The sequence below is a fragment of the Cynocephalus volans genome, chromosome 1 (genome assembly GCF_027409185.1).
Source record: "Cynocephalus volans isolate mCynVol1 chromosome 1, mCynVol1.pri, whole genome shotgun sequence".
Lineage (NCBI taxonomy): Eukaryota > Metazoa > Chordata > Mammalia > Dermoptera > Cynocephalidae > Cynocephalus > Cynocephalus volans.
The window spans coordinates 183,273,281-183,299,929 of NC_084460.1; the positions used below are offsets into that span (position 1 = coordinate 183,273,281).

Below are 26,649 nucleotides of genomic sequence, written 5' to 3' on the forward strand. Positions count from 1 at the left end.
ATGAAAGTCATCACGTGCGAAATAGCCTGGCACAACAAGGAGCCGGTGTATAGTCTGGACTTCCAGCATGGGACTGCAGGGAGGATCCACAGACTGGCATCTGCAGGGGTGGACACCGCCGTCAGGGTAAATTGGGGCAGAGATAGAAAGACACCGGAAAGCACTACTTGAAACAGCAGTTTTCGTTCTTTTATTTGAAACTGATGTTAACAGATTCAAATTACTTTGTCATCTAACCCTGAATGCTAAATTCTCATAGCCTCCAGTGAACAATAAAAGCAAAAGAGAGAGCTTTTTTTTTTTTTTTTTTTTTCCGAGTAACATTCCCTAGATTGTTGTAACTGGATGTTCATTATTTCAGAATCCTGAGCTGAGTTCCTTTTGGGCAACAATTTGCTCTAGAAAGAAGTAGGAGGGAGGACAGCAGATAGTGGACTATTGGTTTATGTTTTAGATAGGAGAAGGAGGTTCCTTCATTTTATGTTTCAAAAGAAAAACCAAATTTTCTTTTTGAAAGTAAGCATAGTATTGTTTTAGTAGGAGCAATATAGTAGGTGCTCACTATATGTTTTTCGAATAAATGTTTTGGTATCAACAGATCTGGAAGGTAGAAAAAGGACCAGATGGAAAAGCGATTGTGGAATTTTTGTCCAATCTTGCTCGTCACACCAAAGCTGTCAATGTTGTGCGTTTTTCTCCAGCTGGGGAAATTTTAGCATCAGGAGGAGATGGTGAGTGTTGTTGTACTTCAGAAATTCTTTAGAAACCAGATACTTTTGTGTCTTATGTTAGATTTGAGCTGGATGTGCTTTTTTATTTCAGATGTGGCTGACTCTCTTGATCTGTCATTTACATAGCTTAGTAAAATTGCATTCTGGGGAGTGTGTCAGAGTGAGGGGATGGAGGACAGCAAGATTAAGCTAAGACCTGTTTGAAAACAGCTCCCTTCCCACTTGCCCCCACTGGGCTAGTGTAGAGACAAGCAGGAAGGTGCTTGTCATTCCATCAGAGTCCCAAGGCAGCTGTTCTGGTCTTGTTTGATTATTAATTTATAGATGTGGTGATCAGAGTCAGTCTCATGTCTCTTTGTAACTAATTAATTGGCTTCGGGAGCCTCTTTAACAAATGGCCTTGTAATTTGTGTTTGTTTGGTGGGAGTAGATTGATTCATATTTTCTGCCTATGCTTACCTGGGATAAAACTATACAGAAAAAGTAAACCTTTTTAAAAAGTAGGTTTAAAATAAAGTAGTCTAGGAGCCAGTACAAAATAAAACAGAAATCTCAGTTTTTGTTTGCAGGAGGAACAGAGACCTGGTTGAGTTCAGTGCCATGATGCCTAGAGCGTGTGTGTGTGCGCGTGCGCGCGTGCGCTCGCACGCGCATGCATGTGCATGTGTAGGGGGAAAGGTGGGGAGTGGGAGAGTCACCTGGGGGAGGCTACAGACTGTCTCCTGTGAGGTGGCACACGGCATCCCTCATTTAGCAAAGTCCTTTGGCCTTGAAGGCCTAGAAACCTGCTGTTAGCACACAGAGTGTCCATCCGTCAGGGCCAGTCTTGTCTCAACCAAGCTCCCAGACTGAAGTGTGCAACCAGGACTGCACTTAATTTAAAATGGGAATTTGTGCGTGCTATGGATTGAATGTCTCCCCAAAACTCATTGAAACTTGACCCCCATTATAACAGTGTTAAGAGGGTGGGAAATCTAATTATGGTATTTGAAAGGTAGGGTCTTCAAAAGGTGATTGGATCGTGAGGACTGTGTCCTCATGAATGGATTAATCCATTCATGAAGTAATGAATTATCACAGGCCTGGTTCTGAAGGCTTTATAAAGAGAGTGAGTGAGTACGTTAGGGCTCTTGCTCAGGCCATTCTCACCATGAGACACCCTGCATTGCTGTAGAGAGTCACTACCAAGAAGGCCTTCACTTAGATGTACCCCTTTGGACCATAGACTTCCCAGCCTCCAAAACTGTAAGAAATAAATTTAATTTCTTTGTAAATTACCCAGTTTCACGTATTTTGTTATAAGCAACAGAAATGGACTAATACAGAGAATACTTCAAAAAGTTCATGGAAAGATTCGTATTATCTTTCAATTCTATTTTTCCATGAACTTTTTGAAGTGTCCTTGTACGTATGTCCATATAATTTGCTCATTCATTCACTCTCCTGTGGACGTTCCTAAAAGGGAAGGCAAGTGATGGTCAGAAGGATACATGGTAAGTGTGGAGCCAGAATGTGGGCAGTTGGTAGACTCAGTTGACATCAGGCTGAGGTATCTGATGTGTTCATATTGATATTAATAGCTGGCACTTACATGGGACTTGCCATGTGCAAGGCATCACGTTGTAAGTGTGTTATGCATATTAACCCATTGAATCCTTGCAACAGCCCTATAAGGTAGGTATTCTACTGTCATCCTTATTTTACAGGTGAGGAAACTGAGGCATCAAGCTGTTAAGTGACTTACTAAAGGTTACAGAGCCAGGAGCAGTTTGCCAACCCTTGCGCTGGTGGCTCTTTACTATTTATTTTTTTCACTATTCGTCTGTTTATATAGGTTATGCCTTTAGATTTGTTAAATGTAGTCAGTCACTTTGCAGCGATGTTTTGCTGGCCTGGGGACCCTTCTGTTTAAGGTGACTTTGTATAGCTCTGATCTGTTATGAGTTTGATTTTGGAGTTTTAGTTCAGAAGGCACACCTACTTTTCCTGTCCAAATTATTAGAGGTAAATCATTGTGGCCACAGCATCCATTGAACAACATAAGTATTGTCTAATGTCCTAAAAATTCAGAAATGATGGAGTGTGTAGTGAAGCATGGCTCATCTCCAGTTGGCTCACTCCACAGATGCTGTCATTTTGTTGTGGAAGGTGAATGACAACAAGGAGCCCGAACAGATTGCTTTTCAGGACGAGGATGAGGCTCAGCTGAATAAGGAGAATTGGACTGTTGTGAAAACTCTCAGGTAACTTGAGGGGGGAGCTTGGGAATGATTTACCTTTATGACCTGAATGCATTAAACAGAATATGCCTTTTACTTTTGTATCTAACTTAAAACTTTTACTCCTGTGGGACAGTCATGAGACAATAGTTTTAAAGGATAAAACATAATTAAAATAATTTTTTTGGTTCCTACTAAAAAATTTTCCTTAGTAAAAATGAATCCATTTTATTTAATTTTTTTTATTAATTTTTTTTTTTTTTTTGGTGGCTGGCCACTATGGGGATCTGAACCCTTGACCTTGATGTTACACCACCATGCTCTAACCAACTGAGCTAGCCAGCCAGCCCCAAAATGAATCTATTTTAAAGATACAAATATCCTTGAAAGTAGTTTTTTATAGCTATAGCTAATATAGTTCCTGTGGAAATTTCTAGAATCCCATTCTAATGCATGGTCCCTAAGTTTGCCTTTAAATTTTTGGTGACTTTTTCCTTTTTGAGACAATAATTGCTTTTTTCCCTTCTTGTCCTCTTTGGATTCTAGGGGCCACTTAGAAGATGTGTATGATATTTGCTGGGCAACTGATGGGAATTTAATGGCTTCTGCCTCTGTGGATAACACAGCCATCATATGGGATGTCAATAAAGGTAAGGGGTGTATTTTTGTTATTATCAGGAGGAAGGAAATATTCTAAATGTCTAAAAGAGCCTAAGCTCTAACTTATAAGCAACTTGAAAAATTTCTTTAGTGAACTAAAATAGGTGGTTGGCTCAACAGGATAGGGATTAGTTCCATATGCCATGGATCCAACTCAGGTTTTAGTGCCCCATTCAGAATGTAGGCAGCTTAGCAGTGATATTGTGAGTTATTGATGCTGAAGTGAGGCAAATCCCACCTGCCTGGGGATGCAGTCATGATGAGGACAGGCCTGGCCCCTGTCTTCATTGAGCTCAGGGTCTCAGGAAGATTAACAAGTCATTTATAATTAATAGAGCAGTATGTGCTGGTTGACGGGTTAGGTGAGGTCAGGTTTCCATTTTAGGAGATCAAGGAACGCCAAGGACATTCTGCTGCTTTTAAGGAACCTGTTCTCCAGGTGGGGAGACAGTAGGCATGTGAGAAGTTACAGTGGTATAAAAATAGCAGTGAAATGCCAAAAGCCAGTAGTGGCTAATTCCTAATCATTTTTATCCCCTGCAGTCTTTACGCAAACATTCTGTTCCCCAAGCCTCTTCCTGTGCTTTTCTCTAACGTGCAGGCTGCTCATTCTCCTGCAACCTGCGTGCCCGGCCAGGGAGTGAAGACATGGCATTGGTGCTCGCTGCCACCATCACAGCACTGCATCAGTCCAGCTTTCAACTACTCTGTAAAAATCTGTTTTTTTTAGTTCCATGCTATCCAGCTAAGCCATCCTCTATCCTGCCTTGTCTTTGTCATATTCTTTCTAAACAGTCCCCCACATTCCAGCAAAGTGGAGGACTAGTGTCACTGTCTTCATGTCTACCCCAAGTCTGGCCATTGTCCTGGATAATCTCGGTGTCTGTTTGGGCAATCCATCCAACACCACTGTAAGCTAGTTGTGATGACCTTGAACATTGCCACTATATTAGTCAGTTTCTGTTGCTTATAACAGACATACATGAAGCTGGGTAATTTGTAAAGAAACAGTATTAATTGCTTATAGTTTTGGTGACTGAGAAGTCCAAAGTCCAGGGAACACATCTGGTGAAGGCCTCGTTCTTGGCAGTGGCTCTGTAGCTACACAGGGTATCACATGGCAAGGATGGAAGGAATAAGAGCTAATCTGCTCCTCGCTCTCCTTAGAAAGCCATCGGAACCAAGTCCATTACCACCCATGAAACTATCAACTTATCCATCCATTATCGAATCAATCCATTCACTAGGGCATGGTCCTCACAATCTAATCACCTCTTTAAGGGCCCCCCTTTCAACTACCATGAGAGGATTTCCTACCCTCTTTAACAGTTACAGTGGGGATTAAGCTTCAGTGAGTTTGTAGGGGAGATTCAGTCCACCACAGCCATCATACTGGGCACTGCAGGTGCTGGGGGTGTTGCACACACGCAGAAGGATGTGATGTCAGGGAGGGGTAGGTGCTGTGCAGGGGCTGTCAGGACAAGATTCTCTGCATTTGGCATTTGAACAGAGACTCGAATGAAGTCAGGGAATGAGCCATGTGCATTCTATAGGGGAAGAATGGTCCCGCCTCTGGCAGCAACAGGTGCAGAGGCCCTGTGGCAGGAGTTGCTTGCCACGTGTCCAAGGAACAGGAACGGGATGGAATAAGTGTGGGGGAGGATGGGAGCAACTGAGATTGGAGAAGTGGAAAAGGGCCAGGCTGTGTAGGGTTGTGGACTATGAAAAGCATTTCAGATTTTATCCTAAGGGTGATGAGATGCCACTGAAGGGTTTTGAACAACTGATTTTATTTATGTTTTGAAAAGATGTCTCTGGGCGGCACATGGCAAATAGATTATAGGAGAACACAAGAGATAGCCAGGGATGCTCTTAGTGGTGTAAAGGAATTCAGGAGTGGGAGGGGATACTGGGGATGATGGCTTGGGCTGGGGTGGGAGCAATGGAAGGGGTGAAGGAAGATTTGGTTGGGATTTAATTTGAGGAAAGAGCTGATGGATTTGCCCATGGATTGGCTATCACTCCAAGCTTTTTGGGAACCAGGTGAATAGTGGTGCTATTTCCTGAGATTAGAGACACTTGGGAAGATCCGTTTTGGCAGGGAGTCTGGAAATCAAGGCCACATCCTAGACCTCTGTCACTTCAACTGCTCTATCAATGTCACCCTAAACCAGATGTCCCAGTCTTTCACCAGCCTCCTTCAGTTTTCTGTACACCTTTATTCCTTCTCACTGTTCTTCCCAGAGCCCTCAAGTCCCCTGTGCCCTGTTTCCTGGTCTGTCAGCCCCCTTCTAGCCTCTGTTACTTTCCCTGTGCAGCTTGCTCCCCAGCATGATCATATCCCAACATAGTTCCTTCCGACTCACTTTCTTCCATCTTACCCACCAGGACAAACCCCAACCTAGGGTCCGTGTTAAAATACACCTTTTAATTTCCTAACCTGGGCTGAGCGCAGCTGGTTGAAAACCTGTAACCTACAGATTGGGCCATGAGAAATTCATCTTCACTGGCCTCACAAAGGGTCTCAGTGGCCTCCACTCCTTTTCACTTGTCGGAGGTAGACCACCCTCCCTTCCCCTCCAGTAGCTACTTCAGACCTACACAGGTCCCCATAAACCTTCTCAACCCCCAACCACCTTAATCCCAGCAGATTTCCTGAAGAGTTTCAAGGAGAGAGTTGAGCTGTCAGATAGCAGGGAGTTAGACTGGCGCGTGGGTGTTGAGTTTGCTGTATGCGGGTCTCTGACACCTCGAGGATCAGCAGTCTCAGTGGGCGGCAGGGAGTGAAAGCCAGAAGGCAGCGGGCTGAGCAGGTGGAAGGCAGGGAAGGTGGGGAGTGGAGAGTAGACCACTCTTCAGAGGCGAAGGTTTTATTTTTTGCTTTTTAAAGAATGGCCAAGGCTTCAAAACTCTCTCTTCCTTTTATGCAGGCAATCTCTGTGTGCTGCTAGTTTTATCTTCTAAAAATTTTCCCCTTTTCCATCCCTATTAAAGTCGCTCTGGTTCAGGCTCTCCTCCTCTCTTGCCTGGTCTACTAGATCACCTATCTAGTAATCCTTTTGTCATCTTTTCTGAACCTCAGCTTTATCTTTAAAATGCAGATCATTTGCCAATGTGGTGTTCCTCTTTGCCCCACCTTGATACCCAGAGCCTGCTCCCAATATGAGGTGTCTGTTCTGTGCCTCCTTTTTGCCTGCCTTGCCGTTCTCGGCCCGCCACCTTGCCCATTAGCAGCTCTCAGTTACTCATCACTGCTCCACGTGCACTGAGCTCTGCTGTATTTTCAACCCATGGATCTCCTTAGAATACGCTTCTGTTCCCTTCCATTCCCTCACCTCCTTCATCCTGCCTAACCTGGAGAGCAGAACTCAGATCTTCTCTCTGACACTCATGCCGTCTTCGCTAGCTTTCTCTCCTCCTCTAATCATTTTGTGTTATACTTGCCTGTCGATAGTCTGTCTCTCTTATTAATCTGTGAGCTTCTTGAGAGTGGCAGCTGTATGGGGTCATCTTTGTGTCCCCAGAGCCTGACACAGGGTTTGGTATATACAGTCTCTCCATTCCGGCTGTTCAGTGATGGGTTGGTATAAAGACAATAGTATTTAAGTCTCAGTTTATACCGTTTATGCTTGAGTAGGTTTTGGTAATGCTGTTGCGTGCTTTTTTGTAGGACAAAAGATTTCAATTTTTAATGAACATAAAAGTTACGTACAAGGAGTAACCTGGGATCCTTTGGGTCAATACGTTGCTACTCTGAGCTGTGACAGGTACATTAGTATTTGGCAAATTGTCTTTGTTTTACTTGGAATGTTCTGCAGAGGAATTTTTATCATAAATCATAATCTAGCTGTGATTCTTTTGCTCTTTTTTTCATACTCTTATTCTTAGAACAAAATAAGAAATTAGAAAATAATTGGGGCAAGTGCCTTACACAAAGTTAAATTAGTAAATCTTTTTTTTTTTGGGCACTGGCTGGTACAGGGATCCAAACCTTTGACCTTGGTGTTACAACAGCACGCTCTAACCAACTGAGCTAACCAGCCAGCCCCTTAGTGAATTTTTATTGAATGGGTGAATAAATGTAGAAAGAACTTCCTAATAACAAATAAACTTTGAATTACATCCGGTTTCATGGGAGACTTAAAGAAAAAGTCTCTTATAAATATGACTTAAACAGGAAGAGATAGTGAGAGGGTTAGACTATTTCATTTTCTGATTATAGTTTACCGATACAGTGATTTTAATGACTCCCTTTAAATTGATATAAAAATAGGGCCGAGACCGTGGCGCACTCAGGAGAGTGCGGCGCTGGGAGCACGGTGACGCTCCCGCCGCGGGTTCGGATCCTATATAGGAATGGCCGGTGCACTCACTGGCCGAGTGCCGGTCACGAAAAAGACAAAAAAATAATAATAATAAAATAAATTGATATAAAAATATTTTTATTTTTTCTTAAAGGAGGTCTTGTTGCTGTGTTTATGGGTGTAATTTCACTTGATTGTGTTTTTGGAACAAAGAGTTAAAAAAAATTGGAAATGCCAGTATATTATTTAACAATCAGAATAGTTCTTTTGAATATTTATCTAACTACTTTTAATTAAAACAAATTGAATTAAAGATGGCCCTGAAATGAAAGTAATATGGAAGAGTCTGTGTTTATTTTTCATAGAACCTCCTGTTGTATTTTAAATGCCATTTATTTTCTGATATATATGTTTTATTCAGTCATTCAGGAATAAAACAATCCGATTAGCTTGTGGGAGCAATATGACTTATCAACAACCAAATTTACCTACTGCTATTCTCTTACTTTTGTAAACCCCTGAGAGTGAGACTGTTCAACACAAAATAAACTTCACTGTAGTCATACAACTTGCCACTGGGCCTGATGTCCAAGACCTGAAAAATAAGGCCGGGCCTAAAGTGTATCTTATTTGAAAAATTGAAACATTCAATGAAAAATTTTTTTAAAATAGAATTATGATTTATTTACCCACTGCAGTATTCTTAAGGTTGTAAAAGTTTGCTTCTGTCATGATGACTCAATGAAATCTGAAAATCTTTGGTAAGTGGTTTTGCAGGCTGAAAATTGTTTAGGTGCTCTTTAGTTTTGGTAATAAATTGTTTTTGTGCAAACATAATTCATTTACTAGAAGTGGTAAATCAGACTTTTGTTCTTTCTTCAGGGTACTGCGGGTGTATAGCACACAGAAGAAACGTGTGGCTTTTAATGTTTCAAAGATGCTGTCTGGAATTGGGGCTGAAGGAGAGGTATCAAATATTTTGACATTCCCTTTCAGCAGTGCGTGGAGACTTAGGAAGTCACGAGCTTCTCCTGTATCCTTGCAGCTACATCACTGGCCTCAGGGACCTGGACTACAATAAGGCTTCCTCTTGGACAGACAAGGCTCAGTTAGGGTGGTGGGCTGGTCTCTATGGAAATGGGGACATCTGGGGGCCAGGGGAGAGCCGGTGACAGAGGATTGTGGTTTCCAACTCTGGCTACACTGTGCAATCACCTGTGTGTGATTTACTTGGCTTGAGGTAGGCAGGGCCTTTGTGATCCTCTGGTGCATCAGGAGTCGATCACTACTGATCTGGGACGATCCCTGCGTTAGACAACAGAAGGCAGGTGGGTCAAGAGTTGGATCTGTCTGGTGGCAGGCAGTACTCCATCTTGGCAGGTAGATAGAGAATCTGGTAGCAGACATCAGAGACACAGCCAAAGGGCTGGTATTTAGGAATAAGGAGGATTCTGATCTTTGAAAGAATTGGGAAATGAAAATAGGACCTTAGTCCTAGAGAAATCAAGACTGCTGAGTCAGGCTGACTGCACTGAGAGGTCACATCCAGGAAGTAAGGTTCTTTATTTACCTTGTTTCTCGGGTTCTTGAGAATTAAATGCTTAATTTTTTTTAAATGTCGATAAATGGTACCAAAAACTTTCTCACACAGGTGTTCAAGAAATGTTGTTTGAAAAGAGGATACGATTACCAGTTTAATAACCCACTATTTTCTTTTTAAAAACTGTTCATTCAATTGGAAATTCTAAATGTAAATACACAAGTAAAAAGCAAAGGTCTCCTGGTCATCTTCCTGCTGTCTCCCCAGTTTCACCCTCCAGACCAACCACTGTGGACAGTGTGGTGTGTGTTCTTACATAGTGTTTTAAAATAATTGTAGAACCACACAAACACACACATATAGCTTTACTTAACAAAAATAGGTGACAAGTTCTCATAAATGATTACTCCTGCAGTCTCGCATGATTATTTGATTTGTAATGTTTCAGTTCAGGAACTGGTAAGCCTTTATTGTGAGTGTAAAGATTTGCAGTAATGTTTAAACTTTGTACACCACAGGCAAGAAGTTACCGCATGTTCCATGATGACAGCATGAAGTCATTCTTTCGTAGACTCAGTTTTACTCCCGATGGGTCTTTGCTCCTCACGCCAGGTGTGTCTGACAGCTTTTGATATCAGGGTGTGGTGGCAGGTAGGGACGTCTGTGCTCCCATTTTTTGATGCTTCTTTTCAGCTCAGTGAATTCTGATCAGAGCCATGGTTGCCAGCTTGTCGGCAGTTTGGAACCTCCAGGAGAGCTTTAAAAAATACCTGTGTCCCACCTCCAGAGATTGTGGTTTCATTGTTCTGGGGATTGGCCTGGTTTTTAGAATTATAAGAAGATTTCCCAGTGATTCTAATGTTCAGACAAGTTTGGGAGTCACGACACTAGAGTGTCAGTGTAGGTATTTTCTCTTAGATAAATATAACTTTTAAAAATATACTGTTTAAGCTCTTTAATGAATGCTTTTTCACTTGATATGTATATAGAAGTCATAGTTCTAAAGCCAAAGATAAAGTGCCTTTATTTTTTTATTCTCCTCAGTAATGAAGCAGCCTGTTGTGACAAGATTAGACACAAGGACACGTTTGGTTGGGCTAACTTGTAGGAGTGGCAGTGGTCAAATCTGAAATGTCAGCACAAGGGCAAGAGCAAGACAGGTTCATTGTCTCCTGGTAGGCAAGACATTAAGCCCAGCAAGATCAAGCAAGGCAGTGTCATGACCTGAGTGTTCTCAGAAGAATGTCTGCAAATCTCCAGGGCTTGAGGACCATCCTGTGCATAAAGGCATAGCTCAGGATTGGACCAAATGAAAGGGCACAGGTCAGATTTGCCACTAAGAGTCCCAGCCAAGCTGGGAAGGGGAAGGCCCAGGAATGGTGTGATTCACACATGCATATGTATAGTTTAGGCTTTAAAGAACGTTGGGACCATGTGGGGAGTGACACTTTGGCTTAGGGAGTCTCAGGACCAAGAACAAGGAGTTGCTTAAGTTATTTACTAAAAGTTGTTTAATAACCCCAGTAACAAATCCTGTATTAAATGGTAACTCTAAAAATGTTTTCAGTTAAAATCAGGTACCAGATGGGTGTCTGCTATCACCATTATTGTTGTTCGTGGTATTAATAAATGCAGGTAAACAGAAAAATGAAATTAACAAAGATTGGAAAAGAAGAGATAAAAAACTTTTTCTGCCTGTGAAAGGACTGTATTTTTAGAAAATCCAATAGACTTAGAAATATTATCAGAATAACAAAAAAGAATTTGATAAAGTGGCTGGATTGTGAAATACATAAAAATCACTATCTTCTCTACTACCAGTAAGTACTTAGAACTGGGAAGAGGAAAAATATTCCATTCATAGTATTGCAAAACCCGTAAAATACATGGAAGTAAATTTAATAAGGAAGGCACAGGGCCTTTATGAAGAAGACTAGAGGGCCGAGCCCGTGGCGCACTCGGTAGAGTGCGGCACTGGGAGCGCAGCGACGCTCCCGCCATGGGTTCGGATCCTATATAGGAATGGCCGGTGCACTCACTGGCTGAGTGCCAGTCACGCAAAAGACCAAAAAAAAAAAAAAGAAGAAGACTAGAAGGTCTTATTGAAGGTTATAAAACAAGTTCTAAACAAATGGAAGGATATATCATGTTCTAAAAATTAACATACCAATTTAATTTCCAAGTGGAATCCCATTAGAGGTTTTTTATTATTTTTTTTAATTAGATGAAATCACAGCTCTGTTTAATAGAATAAATGCTGAAGAATAGCCAAGGAAGTAAGAAACAAAAGGATAATACTTGAGAGGGCATTTGCCTCAGCAGATGTGAGAAGACACTGTAACACTACTGTTACCAGGTCAACATGGTGTCATTATAGGACAAAACAAATAGATGAGTGCAGGAGAAGAGAGAATCCAGAAATAGATTTCAGATATAAGGTAATTTAATATATGACCTTAGGTAGTATTTCAGTGGGAAGAATATATTATTGAATGAATGGTACTGGGGTAGACAACTATATGGAAGAAGGTAAAACTGGACCCCTAACATATATAAAAAGTAAATTCCAGGTGAACTCAGTGCTTACATATGAAAGGTTAAAAATATAAAACTCTTGCAAGGAAATCTAGGAGGACATTCTAGGAATGGGGAAGACCTACCTGAGACTAGAAACTCAGAAGCTCTTAAAGAAATGATAGACCTATTTAACTATATATGTGAATGTAGAACTTTTGTATGGCAAAAGATACAGTAAGCAAAATCAGTAGACAAGTGATGGAATGGAAAATAATATTTGCAGTACAGGGAAGAGAGGGCTAACATAAATCATATACAGTGATTCCTTCCAAATTGTTGCTTTTTTATTATTTTGTTCTTGCCAAAGGAAGAAAAGAAAAACCCAGAAGAAAAGATACACAGACGTAGAAGAGCAAGTCTGCATGTTAAATAGGCATAGGAAAAAGTTCTGAAACCCAATCATAGGAAAATATAAATTAAGGTGACATAATAAGTAGATATCTTTATTCCTTTCAGACTGGAAAAAAATAGTACCTATTGCTGATGGTCTTGCAGAATGTGGGTATTGCTGGTGGGAATGTGATTGTTGCAGCCTTGTTGGAAAGCAGTCTGGTACCAGTTAGATGCATGTACGGCTTAATTCATCCCATGTCTGAGACCCAATTTCTTAAGAAATGAAAGCATAGTATGTGAGAGTATATGTTCAAAGAATTTTATTGCAAGTGTTGTTTGTAGTGGTAAAAAACCAAAAACAAATCAGTACTCATTAACAGGATGGGTGAACAAATTATAGTATTTTCATATCAGAAAATATTATGCAGCTACTAAAAAAGAATGCATTAGTGCTATGCAAGTTAACTTTCACAAGTAATTGACTGAAACAAGCAAAACAAGGAAAAGTGTAAATAATACCCTGTTTTGACCATCATATGGGTATATATGTGTTTGAGCTATAACTGGTTTTACTGATTATGTGAGCATGGAGAAAATGTAGAAATGATGTAATGTTTTGTTAAAATGGATTACTCATCGGGCCGACCCGTGTCTCACTCGGGAGAGTGCAGCACTGGAAGCGCAGCGGCACTGGTAGCGCCGAGGCCACGGGTTCGGATTCTATATAGGGATGGCCACTGAGCTCACTGGCTGAGCGCTGTGCGGACGACACCAAGCCAAGGGTTACGATCCCCTTACCGGTCACAAAAAAAAAATGGATTACTCGTGGATGGTGGGGTGGGATGAGATGGGGAGAGGGTAGCTATGCAGAAAAGTGGTAGTAAGAAAAAAAGGTTGTTGATGTTGTCTACTCCTCTTGCCAGTAGATATGAAATGGTCACATGTAAAATTCTGTAGGTGTGTGTATGTACCGAGGAATACGAACCTAAAACAGGGAGGAGTTTCTAAGAGCACCTGTGTGTGACAGTCATTCTCTGACAGGGTCATCCTAGGGTGAGTGCAGAAGAGCTCTCAAATGTGGACTGTTCCCCAGAGCAAAGTCAGGTTTTGCAGGAGACTGGAGATTTCAGCAGAACATCTCCTGGCAGCCTCATGGCTAGATCAGGCAGATGGGAAAGGTCCAGAGTCTCAGCCTTTGGGTGGGAACTGAGGTCAAAATCCAGGGAGTAGATTCAGGGGTTGTAGGTGGAGCCTGGACAGTTGGATCTAGTCACAGTGCTCCACCAACAGGAATTGCGTGGTGTATTAGTCCATTTTTGTTGCTTATAACAAAGTACACTGAACTGGGTGATTTATAAGAAAATGAAATTTATTGCTTATAGTTTCTGAGGCTGAGAAGTCCAAAGTCCATCTGGTGGTGGTGACAGTGACCTAGGGGTCTCACACTGCAAGATAGTGGAAGCAGACAGAGAGCAGAGTGAGCAAACGGTAGACTCTCCTCTTCTTTTAAAGCCCTCAGAACTATGCCCCTGACCACCATTTTTAATCCATTCACTAATGCATGGTCCTACAACCTAATCACCTCTTCAAGGCCCCACCTTTAAATTACCATAATAGGATTTCCCACCCTCAACAATCATTGTGGGGACTAGAAGTTTCTAATACATAAAACTTGGGGGACACAATTCAATCCACTACACCTGGCTTCTCAGAGGTACTCATAGCATGGGCTCCCTGCTTTATGTTCTTCCTACCCAAGACTGAACCAGTTCCCAGGGGGCTGAGCCCTCAGGCAGAGATGACAGGTAGTAAAACTGGAGTAAAGGGTGAGACCGACAGTGACGGAATGTTTGTATTTGTCCTCATTCACAAAAACATTGTCCAGAAAATACAACTTTAGGAGAAAATATTTTACAAACCAGAATTGAAGGCTCTTGAGTTTTTGCTGGTGAACAGTTTGATAAAACACTGACTTTCTTTCCTCTCCCTTCTCCTGCTCCCCAGCTGGATGTGTGGAATCTGGTGAAAACGTAATGAATACAACTTATGTTTTCTCCAGGAAAAATCTTAAAAGGTATGCAGTGAGGAAATATTTGGAATGTTTACCCTTTCTTTTTTGCTTCTGTGAGTAACAGTGCCTTTTTCTAAAACTATGATTAAACTTGTAGGCCCATTGCTCATCTTCCATGTCCTGGAAAAGCGACACTTGCTGTTCGCTGCTGTCCAGTCTACTTTGAATTGAGGCCAGTGGTGGAAACAGGTACCCTCAGAACCACATGGTTGTGTTATGCTTCCTCTCTGAGGCAGGTCACCAGGGTAGGGTTGTGATTTGGAGGTGGGTTTCGTTCAGTTTAGTTACTCTTAAAAGGTGGTGCAAAGACTGATGTTATCAAAATATATGTCAAGTTTTTTTCAATCATCCAAAATATACTTTCTTGCTTAAAGCAACTTTAAAGGAATATAAGTACTACTTTTGTTTTCTTACTGGTTGAATGTCATACATTATTGATTTTCTGTACAGTAAAATTATATATGAATTGGATTTTTGTTATCTTTTTCCCACCCCTTTGGCTGCTTTTAAGATTTTTCTCTTTATCAGTGGCTCCAAGCAATCTGATTATGATTTATCCTGGTATAATTTTCTTCATGTTTCTTGTGCTTGAGGTTCATTGAACTTCTTAGATCTATGGGTTTATAATTTTTATCAGATTTGAGAAATTTTGTCCATTATTCTCTCAAATATTTTTTCTGTCATCCCCCCTCTCTCTCTTAATTAGGGACTCCAGCTACACATGTATTAGGCCATTTGGAGTTATCCCATGGCTTATTGATACTCTGTTTACTATTGTAGATTTTCTATTTTGGAAGTTTCTATAGCTATGTTTTGAGTCCACTAATCTTTTCTTCTGTGTGATCTGCCCTTGGCCCCATTCAGTGTATTTTTAATCTGTGATACTGTAGTTTTCATCTCTAGTTGTTCGATTTGGGTCTTTTAAAAAATATTCCATGTTTCAACCTAACACACTCTGTCTTTCCTCTTGCTTCTTGAATGTATAGAATACAGTTTTTTTTTTTAAATTTTATTTTATCAATATACAATGTGGTTGATTATTGTGGCCCATTACCAAAACCTCCCTCCCTCCTCCCTCTCCTCCCTCCCACCCAACAATGTCCTTTCTGTTTGCTTGTCATATCAACTTCAAGGAACTGTAGTTGTTATGTCTTCTTCCCCCCTCCCCCGGTTGTGTGTGTGTGTGTGTGTGTGTGTGTGTGTGTGTGTGTGAATTTATTTATTTATTTTTAGTTCCCACCAATAAGTGAGAACATGTGGTATTTCTCTTTCTGTGCCTGACTTGTTTCACTTAATATAATTCTCTCAAGGTCCATCCATGTTGTTGCAAATGGCAGTATTTCATTCGTTTTTATTGCTGAGTAGTTTCCATTGTGTAGGTATACCACATTTTCCGTATCCACTCATCTGATGATGGACATTTGGGCTGGTTCCAACTCTTGGCTATTGTAAAGAGTGCTGCGATGAACATTGGGGAACAGGTATACCTTCGACTTGATGATTTCCATTCCTCTGGGTATATTCCCAGGAGTGGGATAGCTGGGTCGTATGGTAGATCTGTCTGTAATTGTTTGAGGAACCTCCATACCATTTTCCATAGAGGCTGCACCATTTTGCAGTCCCACCAACAATGTATGAGAGTTCCTTTTTCTCTGCAACCTCGCCAGCATTTATCGTTCAGAGTCTTTTGGATTTTAGCCATCCTAACTGGGGTGAGATGGTATCTCAGTGTAGTTTTGATTTGCATTTCCCGGATGCTTAGTGATGTTGAGCATTTTTTCGTATGTCTGTTGGCCATTTGTATATCTTCCTTAGAGAAATGCCTATTTACCTCTTTTGCCCATTTTTTAATTGGGTTGCTTGTTTTTTTCTTGTAAAGTTGTTTGAGTTCCTTGTATATTCTGGATAGTAATCCTTTGTCGGATGTATATTTTGCAAATATTTTCTCCCACTCTGTTGGTTGTTTTTAACTCTGTTAATTGTTTCTTTTGCTGTGCAGAAGCTCTTCAGTTTGCTATAATCCCATTTGTTTATTTTTCCTTTGGTTGCCCGTGCTTTTGGGGTCGTATTCATGAAGTCTGTGTCCAGTCCTATTTCCTGAAGTGTTTCTCCTATGTTTTCTTTAAGAAGTTTTATTGTTTCAGGGTGTATATTTAATTCTTTAATCTATTTTGAGTTGACTTTAGTGTATGGTGAAAGGTATGGGTCTAGTTTCATTCTCCTGCATATGGATATCCAGTTCTCCCAGCACCATTTGCTAAAGAGGCAGTCTCTTCCCCAGTGTATAGGCTTGGTGCCTTTGTCAAAGATCAGATGGCTTTAGGTGTGTGGGTTGATTTCTGGATTCACTATTCTATTCCATTGATCAGTGTGTCTGTTTTTATGCCAGTACCATACTGTTTTGGTTATTATAGCTTTGTAGTATAGTTTAAAGTCAGGTAGTGTTATGCCTCCAGCTTTATTTTTTTGCTCAGCGCTGCATTGGCTATGTGTGGTCTTTTATTATTCCATATAAATGTCTGGATAGTTCTTTCCATTTCTGAGAAAAAGTTAATTGGAATTTTGATGGGGATTGTATTGAATTTGTATATCACTTTGGGTAGTATGGACATTTTCACTATGTTGATCCTTCCAATCCAAGAGCATGGGATATCTTTCCATCTTCTTGTATCCTCTCTAATTTCTCTCAGCAGTGGTTTGTAGTTCGCATTATAGAGACTTTTCACATCTTCGGTAAACTCAATTCCTAAGTATTTTATTTTTTTGGTGGCTATTGTAAATGGGCAGGCTTTCTTGATTTCTCGTTCTGCATGTTCACTATTGGAAAATAGAAATGCTACTGATTTTTGCGTGTTGATTTTGCATCCTGCTACGGTGCTGAAATCATTTATCAACTCCAAGAGTTTTTTTGTAGAGGCTTTAGGCTGTTCGATATATAGGATCATGTCATCTGCAAACAGGGACAGTTTGACTTCATCTTTTCCAATCTGGATGCCCTTTATTTCCTTCTCTTCTCTGATTGCTCTGGCTTGTACTTCCAACACTATGTTGAATAGGAGTGGTGAGAGTGGGCATCCTTGTCTAGTTCCTGTTCTTAAAGGAAAAGCTTTCAGCTTTTCCCCATTCAGGATGATATTGGCAGTGGGTTTATCATATATGGCTTTAATTATGTTGAGATACTTTCCATCTATACCTAACTTATAGAGGGTCTTTGTCATGAATGAGTGCTGAACTTTATCAAATGCTTTTTCAGCATCTATAGAGATGATCATATGGTCCTTGTGTTTGCGTTTATTAATATGGTGTATCACATTTATTGATTTGCGTATGTTGAACCAACCTTGCATCCCTGGGATGAATCCCACTTGATCGTGGTGAATAATTTTACGTATGTGTTGCTGTATTCTGTTTGCTAGTATTTTAGTGAGGATTTTTGCATCTATGTTCATCAAGGATATCGGCCTGTAGTTTTCTTTTTTGGTTATATCTTTACCTGGTTTTGGTATCAGGATGATGTTTGCTTCATAGAATGAGTTTGGGAGATTTGCGTCTCTTTCAATCTTTTGGAATAGTTTGTAAAGAATTGGTGTCAATTCCTTTTTGAATGTTTCATAAAATTCTGCTGTGAATCCATCTTGTCCTAGGCTTTTCTTTGTTGGGAGCCTTCTGATAACAGCTTCCATCTCCTTTATTGTTATTGGTCTGTTCAGATTTTCCACGTCTTCATGGCTCAGTTTTGGGAGCTTGTGTGTGTCCAGAAATTTATCCATTTCCTCCAGATTTTCAAATTTGTTGGCGTATAGTTGTTTATAGTAGTCTCAAATGATTCCTTGTATTTCAGATGAATCAGTTGTAATATCACCTTTTTCATTTCTAATTTTTGTTATTTGAATCTTCTCTCTTCTTTTTTTTGTTAGCCATGCTAATGGTTTGTCAATTTTATTTATCTTTTAAAAAACCCAACTTTTTGATTCATTGATCTTTTGTATTGTTTTTTGGGTTTCAATTTCATTCAGTTCTGCTCTGATCTTAATGATTTCTTTCCATCTGCTAACTTTAATTTTGGATTGTTCTTGTTTTTCTAGTTCTTTAAGGTGAAGTGTTAGGTTGTTCACTTGCCATCTTTCCATTCTTCTGAGGTGAGCATTTAATGCAATAAATTTCCCCCTTAATACTGCTTTTGCAGTATCCCACAGGTTTTGGTATGATGTATCATTATTTTCATTAGTTTCAATAAATTTTTTGATTTCCTGCTTGATTTCTTCTTGGACCCATATGTCATTAGGTAGAATGCTGTTTAATTTCCATGTGTTTGTATAGTTTCCAGAGTTTCGTTTGTTATTGATTTCTAGTTTTAATCCATTGTGGTCTGAGAAAATACATGGGATAATTCCAATTTTTTTGAATTTGTTGAGACTTGATTTGTGACCTAATATGTGATCTATCCTGGAGAATGATCCATGTGCTGATGAGAAGAATGAATATTCTGAGGTTGTTGGATGGAATGTTCTGTAGATATCTGCCAAGTCCAATTGGTCTAGAGTATTGTTTAGATCTTGTGTTTCTCTACTGATTCTTTGCCTAGATGATCTGTCTAATATTGACAGTGGGGTGTTCAGGTCCCCTGCTATTATGGTATTAGTGTCTATTTCCTTCTTTAGGTCTAATAGAGTTTGTTTTATAAATCTGGCTGCTCCAACATTGGGTGCGTACATATTTATGATTTTTATGTCTTCTTGATGGATCAATTCTTTTGTCATTACGTAGTGTCCCTCATTGTCTCTTTTTATGGCTTTTAGTTTAAAATCTATTTTATCAGATATAAGAATAGCTACTCCAGCTCTTTTTTCTTGTCTGTTTGCATGGTAAATCTTTTTCCATCCTTTCACTCTTAGTCTATGTGAGTCTTTATGGGTGAGGTGGTTCTCTTGAAGGCAGCATATAGTTGGGTCCTCCTTTTTAATCCAGTCAGCCAGTCTGTGTCTTTTGATTGGGGAATTTAAGTCTTTTACATTAAGAGTTGTTATTGAAAGGTGTTGATTTATTCCTAGCATTTTATTGATTATGGTTTGGTTGTCTTAGGTGTCTTTTGTTCCTTGCTTTCTGATTTACTGTTTGTTTTCTGTGTTTGTTGGTTCTTTAGGTTGTAGATAGCCTTTTTGTTTGTTTTCTCTTCATGAATGCCACTTTTATTATAATAGTGGGTTTTGATTTTTCTTGGGTTTTTATGGCAGTGGTAGTTATTTTTCAGGAACCAAATTTCTTGTAAGGGTGGTCGTGTGGTTGTGAACTCCCGCAGTTTTTGTTTGTCTGAGAAATATACTATTTGCCCTTCATTTCGGAAGGATAGCCTTGCAGGGTAGAGTATTCTTGGCTGACAAGCTCTGTCTTTCAGTATTTTGAATATATCATCCCATTCCTTTCTGGCTTTTAGGGTTTGTGATGAAAAGTCTGATGTTAATCTGATTGGGGCTCCCTTATAGGTGATTTGACACTTCTCTCTTGCAGCTTTTAAGATTCTCTCTTTGTCTTTGAGTTTTGCCAATTTGACTATAACATGTCTTGGAGAAGACCTTTTTGGGTTGAATACGTTTGGAGATTGTTGAGCTTCCTGGATCTGAAGATCTGTGATTTTTCCTATACCTGAGAAGTTTTCTGCCACTATTTTGTTGAATATGTTTTCAATGGAATCTCCATTTTCCTCCCCTTCTGGAATACCCATGACTCGGATATTTGAGCGCTTAAGGTTGTCTGATATCTCTCTCAGATTTTCTTCAATGCCTTTGATTCTTTTTTCTTTCTTTTTTTTTTTCTGTCTGCTTGTGTTATTTCAAACAGCCCATCTTCAACTTAAGAGGTTCTCTCTTCAACTTCTGCAAGCCTGCTGGTTAAACTCTCCGTTGTGTTTTTTATTTCACTGAATAAATTCTTCTGTTCGGCAAGTTCTGCTACAGTTTTTTTTCAGGGCATTGATTTCCTTGTACATTTCCTCTTTCAGGTCCTGTATACTTTTCCTCATTTCATCATGATGTGTAGCTGAGTTTTCCTGTATCTCATTCAGTTTCCTTAGAATTATCACTCGAAATTCCTTGTCAGTCATTTCAAGGGCTTCTTGTTCTATAGGATCTAGAGCTTGAGAGTTATTATCCTTTGGTGGTGTACTTTCTTGATTTTTCGTAATTCTGGTATCTTTTCTTTGATGTTTATTCATTATGGCAGGGGTTTTCACAGTCCACAGTTTTGACACTATTGACTGACTAAGATGTTGCTGTGGTTGCCAGTTTGGTATGGCTATCTCAGTGACTGCTCAGTTGGCCACTAGTGCCTTGTGTGTGTGGTTGCCTTGGGTCTTGGGCCTCTCCGAGGAGCCACCTCTCTGGTCAGCTTGGACTCTGCCGGGCTGCTGGATTACGGGGCAGTACCGCAGGGTGTGTGGTCTCTGCTGAGCTTCCACCTCCCATGCTGGACTTCTCCCTGTTCCGTGTTTTCTGGCCCGGGCTGCTGGGATGTGCCGAGGCACTGAAGAGCGTGTGGTCTCTGCAGAGCTTCCCCTTCTGCTGCAGGATGTCTCCCTGCTCTGTGCGTGCTAGGCCGGGCTTGGGATGGAGCCGGGTGGCGGCGGTGAAGCCTACCTGCTGGATCACGCAGTGGCGGCCCCACAGGGTGTGTGGTTTCTGCGGAGCTTCTAACTCCCTTGGTGGATGTCTCTGTGCTCTGTATGCATTGGGCTGGTCTGCTGGATTGCGCAGCAGCAGTGTGGTCCCTGTGGAGTTCCTGCCTCCCCTGCCAGACATCTCCCTTCTCTGAGCGCAGTAGGCAGGGCTGGGAATGGAGCCGGTTGCCTGCAGTGAAGCCTGCCTGCTGGATCATGCAGTGGCGGCCCCACAGGGTGTGTGGTTTCTGCGGAGCCTCTGCCTCCCTTGCCGGATGTCTCCCCACTCTGTGCACACTGGGCTGGGCTGGGAATGGAGCCGGGTGGCGGAGGTGAAGCCTATCTGCCGGGTTGTGTGACGGCGGCCCCGCAGGGCATGTGGTCTCCGCGGAGCTTCTGCCTTTCCCACAGGACATCTCCCTGTTCCATATGCACTTGATGTTATGTTTTTATAGTTTAATTTGGTTGATTTGTGGGAGAGAGTGACGCTAGGGACCGTCTATTCCGCCATCTTGACCAGAAGTCCTAGAATACAGTTATAATAACTTTTTAAATATTCTTGCATACAAAAGGTTGGTTTTGATTAATTTTTTTTCTCCTCATTATGGGTCATATTTTCTTGCTTCTTTGTATGCCTGGTAATTTTTTATTAGATGCCAGACATTGTGAATTTTACCTTAGTGGATGCTTGATATATTTTAATTCTTGTAAATATTCTTGAGATTTACTCTGAGATGCAGTTAAGTTACTTAGAAACATTTTGATTATTTTAGGTCTTGCTTTTAAGCTCTGTTGGGGGGATCACAGCAACATTTAATCTGGGACTAATTTTCCCCATTCCTGAGGCAAAGCCTTGTGAATGCTCTAATTGATGCCCTGTGAGGTGTGAGGTTTTCCACCCTGACTAGGGTGGAGCATGTACTGTTTCTGGCCTTGTGTGAGCTTCAGTGATTATTCTTTCTTTCTGGTAGTTCTTGCTTCAGTCCTTATGTGCATGTACTCAGTTGATGACTCAGGGTGGGGGAACCCTGAAGATCTCTGGAGCTCTCTCTGCAGCTCTCCTGTTTCTGGTCCTCTGCCCTGTGATATCCAGCTACCTTGCTCTTCCTGGACTCCCAGCTTTGTCTTCTCAACTCAGGGAGTATGCTAGGTTCTGCCTGGGTTCTCTCTACCTCATGCATAGGAAATGTTCTGAGCAGCAGCTGAGGCAGTTGTAAGACTTAGCACATTTGCTTCCTATCTCTCAGGGAACACTGTCCATTGTCGCCTGCTGGCCGGTGTCTTCAAAACTGTTGTTTCATATATTTTGCCTGGTATTTTAGTTTTTTTCAGGTGGGAGGGTGAATCCACTCCCAGTTATTCCCTGGCTGGAAACAGAAGCTGTTTTTAACTTTTTAATCCTTTATTTGAATGTATATAATTAACTCGACAGAGCATAAAAACATCACTTGATAAACTGTTTCTAAGTGACCCTTATTTTTCCTTGTCACAGCGTGACCTCTCAGATTGACTTGCCTTATCCACCTGCTTTCTTTCCTTTTCTCTTCTGTTTTGGACTCGGTGTTCGTGACATGCTGTTTTCTCTGGTTCTTGCATGGTTCTCTTTTATCCATCTACTCATATATAAAATAATATAAAGAACTGAATTCTTTTGTAAATCATATAGAAAACTGGTTTTTAGTAAAATTATATCAGTTATGTCTTCCAGGGAGAGGGCTTTGGTGGGGGAATTAGTTATTTGTTTCCTTTGGGAATCTTGTTTTTTTGTTTTACTTTGTCCCCAAATCATCACAAGAGCCACGCCTGGAGCTGGTGAGTCTGCCCTACCGCCTGGTGTTCGCCGTGGCTTCAGAGGACTCTGTGCTTCTATATGACACACAGCAGCCTTTCCCTTTTGGTTACGTGTCTAATATACACTACCACACCCTGAGTGATATTTCATGGTGAGTAGCTGGTAATGAGGGGGAGAGGATGAATGAAGGAGACAGAGAGTGCGTTACTGTGGGATAGATGGTTGGTTTAGGGAGCATTTCATCACTAAAGATGGCTTTTTTTCCCCTATTCGTCAACTTTTTTAAAGAAATCAGCATTAAAAGGAAAACTATTTCTAGTTTGCCACAACACTTGCTTTCTATTTTAACACCAGTGGGTTTTGATGCTGTTAAGATTTCCCTGTGGGATTAATCAAACTCTGATAAACTGAGGGGAGGCCCATCAACTCCCTGGTTGATTGGGGAGTGGTCAGGCCCTCCAGGAGGAATCCCTGCTGCCCTGAACAGGGAGAGGTGCCCTGGAGTCTGTCCTGATGGTGTCACTTGGCACTCTGCCTTCTGCTGGAGGTCCTCAGCCACCATTTAGTCCCCTGATTCGGCCTCCACTGGCTCCTTGGCCCAACTTGAGCTCCAGCCAAGGCTGAGCACTGACCGTCCATTTTTTGCTCCTTAAAACTTTTTTCTCTTCTTTTAATTTTCTTTTTATCTTGGGGGGAAGAAAGGTCGTCTCACCTTTATTCAGATGAAGAGTGATGATAGCACAGATGTGTTGAGGCGATTTAGAAGACCTATCTAGGGCTGGGAGGGCGGCGCATGAGTCAGGAGCCCACACGCCTTTTCTAGTCATGCTCTTTCCTGACTTCTGATTGTGATCTTGCTTCAGTTTCCACTTCCTAACTAGTAGTGAGAGTGTGAAGTGTGGCCCATAGACTTTAGTCAAGTCTGTAACTTTTCTCCCTGTTTTTCAAACAAAGGTCCAACGATGGGGCCTTCCTGGCCATTTCATCCACAGATGGCTATTGTTCATTTGTGACATTTGAGAAAGATGAACTTGGAATTCCTTTGAAAGAGAAGCCGGTTTTGAGCATGAGAACTCCTGAGACAGCAAAGAAAACCAAGAGTCAGACGCACCAAGGGTCTTCGCCAGGACCTAGACCAGTAGAGGGAACCCCCACCAGCAGAATCCAAGACCCCAGCAGTCCCTGCACAACCCCCACTCAGGCCAGACAGTCTCCAGCCCCAGCAGCAATCAAGGACACTCCCTCAATCACTCCTGGTGTCAAAAACTCCTTGCCAGGGCCGACAGAGGAGAAGACCCTGCAGCCCAGTAGTCAAAACACGAAAGCCCACCCATCCCGCAGGGTCACTCTGAACACGTTACAAGCCTGGAGCAAGATAACGCCCCGGTAAGAACTTCTGATGGAACAAGAAATTGTCATTGTAGATTGAAAAACAACATACAAGCTGAACCCTCCCCAACCAGGTGAAATTCCATACAAATCCTTCATGCTGCTGCCAGAGATTGCTTAATAATAGCAAACCTGCTTTCTCACTTACAGGCCTCTGTTGGTTCTTCCATTTCTGGCCTGTTGGATAAAGCCTGGGCTCCTGTGTGCACACGTGGACTGTGCTTTGGTTGCAGCCTGTCATCCCCTTGCTCTCCTAAGTCCCTCGTGCCTCAGACGGTAGCCCTTCCCTGAAGGTCATGTTCTGGAACACACTCTGACCTCTGTGCCTTACCTTCCCTGGGGAAGTCCTGGACTCTGCTCCGCTTGGTGACACTAGAGTCCTCCTGAAAGACCATTAGAATGGGTCTCTGTTCCCATGCTTCATAGCCCTTCTGCCCTTTCCTCTGTCACTACACATCACATTTTGTAGCAGGGGTTTTGTTTATGCTTCTGTTTCCCTGTTGGATCATGAGCCCTTCAAGGGCAGGAATTGTGTTCCTATCTCTTACCTATGCTCTTTTGCCCAAGACGGTAACAGGCACTTCCTGATACATTTGACGCTGCCAGCAGATTGGCTTGTGAGAAACAGGGTGTCCTGGCCTGATGAGAGATAATCTCCAGGGTGATACTGTGGTTGTTTCTTCCCTGGTCCATGAGTCTGGTGGGTATACATGCCTGAGTCCATGCTCCTGCCACAGTTGGAGCTGTTCAGCACAGGCTGCTGTTGTCAGGCAGCATTAGCCTTCAGTGCTCTTTCCTTGCTTTGCAGCCCTGATACCCTTATCCCCTCTGACACTGTCCTTCCTTCTCCACCAATCCCTTTACTTCCTAACCTTCCAGATAAACTGAGTTGGGAGGTGGGTTGGAGAGAGGGATGCAAAGGGCAGAGACAGGGGTGACAGGTTGCAGAAGTGCTCTCTGCCTCTCCCAGGCTCTGCTGTGTCATGTAACTTCACTGGCAAATTCATGATACAGTTTAGATGTAGTGTTCGGCTCTTTTTAAATCTCTAATTTCTTTCTGCAGAGCAACAATGTATCTTTAAATTTTTCTATTTGTTTTTAGGTGGGAGAAGATATTCTTTGAAATATTTTTGGTATTAAATTGTTTTTCCCCTCTTGCTTGATTTCTTATAAACTATTTACCAAGCTTCTTGCATTTGTGATATTTTTTTAAAAAGTAATAGTTGTTGAAAATAAGACTCTGGATTTTAAAAAAGAGTTATCTGTGTTTTGGCACTTTCCATATGTAGAAACCATGTTTGATAGCCTTATGTATACGACATCCAGAATGGTGTTCAGTAGACCATTGGTAATTAACAAAACACGTGTTTTGAAACTTTCAGATGATTGGTTATGGTTTAAGTGGACCATTATAAATGTGATGGTTTAACTTAGTACATAAATGTTAATCCTTAGGTACTAAATAAGTGGGCCCATCATTATATGGTATTTAATGTCTTGCATGATATGATCAGCTGAAACATTTAAGTATTTCCTTTAGTAGTTTTGAAACTTGGTGTCATACATAAAAAATCCCTGTTACACTAATGAGCCACTTACCCCTTTACTTCTTTTTTTTTTTAATCAAGGAGAATAAACTTAATACCCTTAAAGACAGATACTCTACCAAATTCTGTACCATCCAGCATAATTCCCAACCCTTCCACAGAAGAAATTCAGTCAGGTAAGTGATATTGTTACTGGTTTAATATAATTAACGATAGAGTATCTTCTCTTTTGTTCTTTTGGATATTAACATCACCTGATTTTAAGTTATTCCTAAGAAGGCAAGAGTACATCTTATCACACCCATCGTTTAAACTCACTGGCTGCTTATTTATGTCTCAGCAGGGAGACCACCTTGCCAGTAAAAGCAATCACTGTGAGCTAGATAGTGGACTCAGTAGCAGGTGGGATAGATCCACTTTCTCAGCCTGGTGACACTGACGTTTGGGGCTGGATCGTTCTTTGTTGTGGGGGCTGCCTTCTGTATCGGATGTTCAGCAGCATCCCTGGGTTTCCCCTCTTGCCCCATGACATTCTAAAATGTCACTAGACACTGCCCGCTTTCCCTTGAGAGGCAAATAACCCCTGGTTGAGAAGCAGTGGTATATAGTTCCTTTCCTGTGTCAATATAGGATCTTGCCAGGCAGTTCATTTCTTGTCTTGGCTCTACATTTTGTAAATGTCAGCTCTTAACTTACAGAAGTCTTCGATTACTTGCCAACCTTATGTTTGTTAATGTTTCAGAGATGTCTGGAGACCCCCAGGGCAGTCCTCCAGAGCTGAAACAGCCCAGACTTGGTGAAAACAATGGAAGTGCCCAAAGTCTAGACCTTTGA

The 26,649-nt window shown here is 41.4% G+C and overlaps 1 protein-coding gene across 1 annotated transcript; it reads left to right on the forward strand.

Moving 5' to 3' along the window:
- CHAF1B (chromatin assembly factor 1 subunit B) lies at positions 1-26,649 on the forward strand. The gene is made up of 13 exons (XM_063082167.1): positions 1-126; positions 599-731; positions 2,857-2,974; positions 3,497-3,600; positions 7,281-7,377; positions 8,797-8,881; positions 9,973-10,066; positions 14,369-14,438; positions 14,533-14,624; positions 22,889-23,030; positions 23,834-24,265; positions 25,897-25,991; positions 26,558-26,649. The coding sequence occupies exons 1-13, from the start codon at positions 1-3 to the stop codon at positions 26,647-26,649; spliced, it is 1,680 nt and encodes a 559-aa protein (XP_062938237.1).

Excerpts from the sequence above, each read along its gene's own strand:
- CHAF1B (XM_063082167.1), top strand. The coding sequence starts at position 1 with ATGAAAGTCATCACGTGCGAAATAGCCTGGCACAACAAGGAGCCGGTG. Across the intron at positions 732-2,856 it reads TTTAGCATCAGGAGGAGATG|ATGCTGTCATTTTGTTGTGG; the intron begins GTGAGTGTTGTT and ends CTCACTCCACAG. Across the intron at positions 14,625-22,888 it reads GAGGCCAGTGGTGGAAACAG|GCCTGGAGCTGGTGAGTCTG; the intron begins GTACCCTCAGAA and ends CACAAGAGCCAC.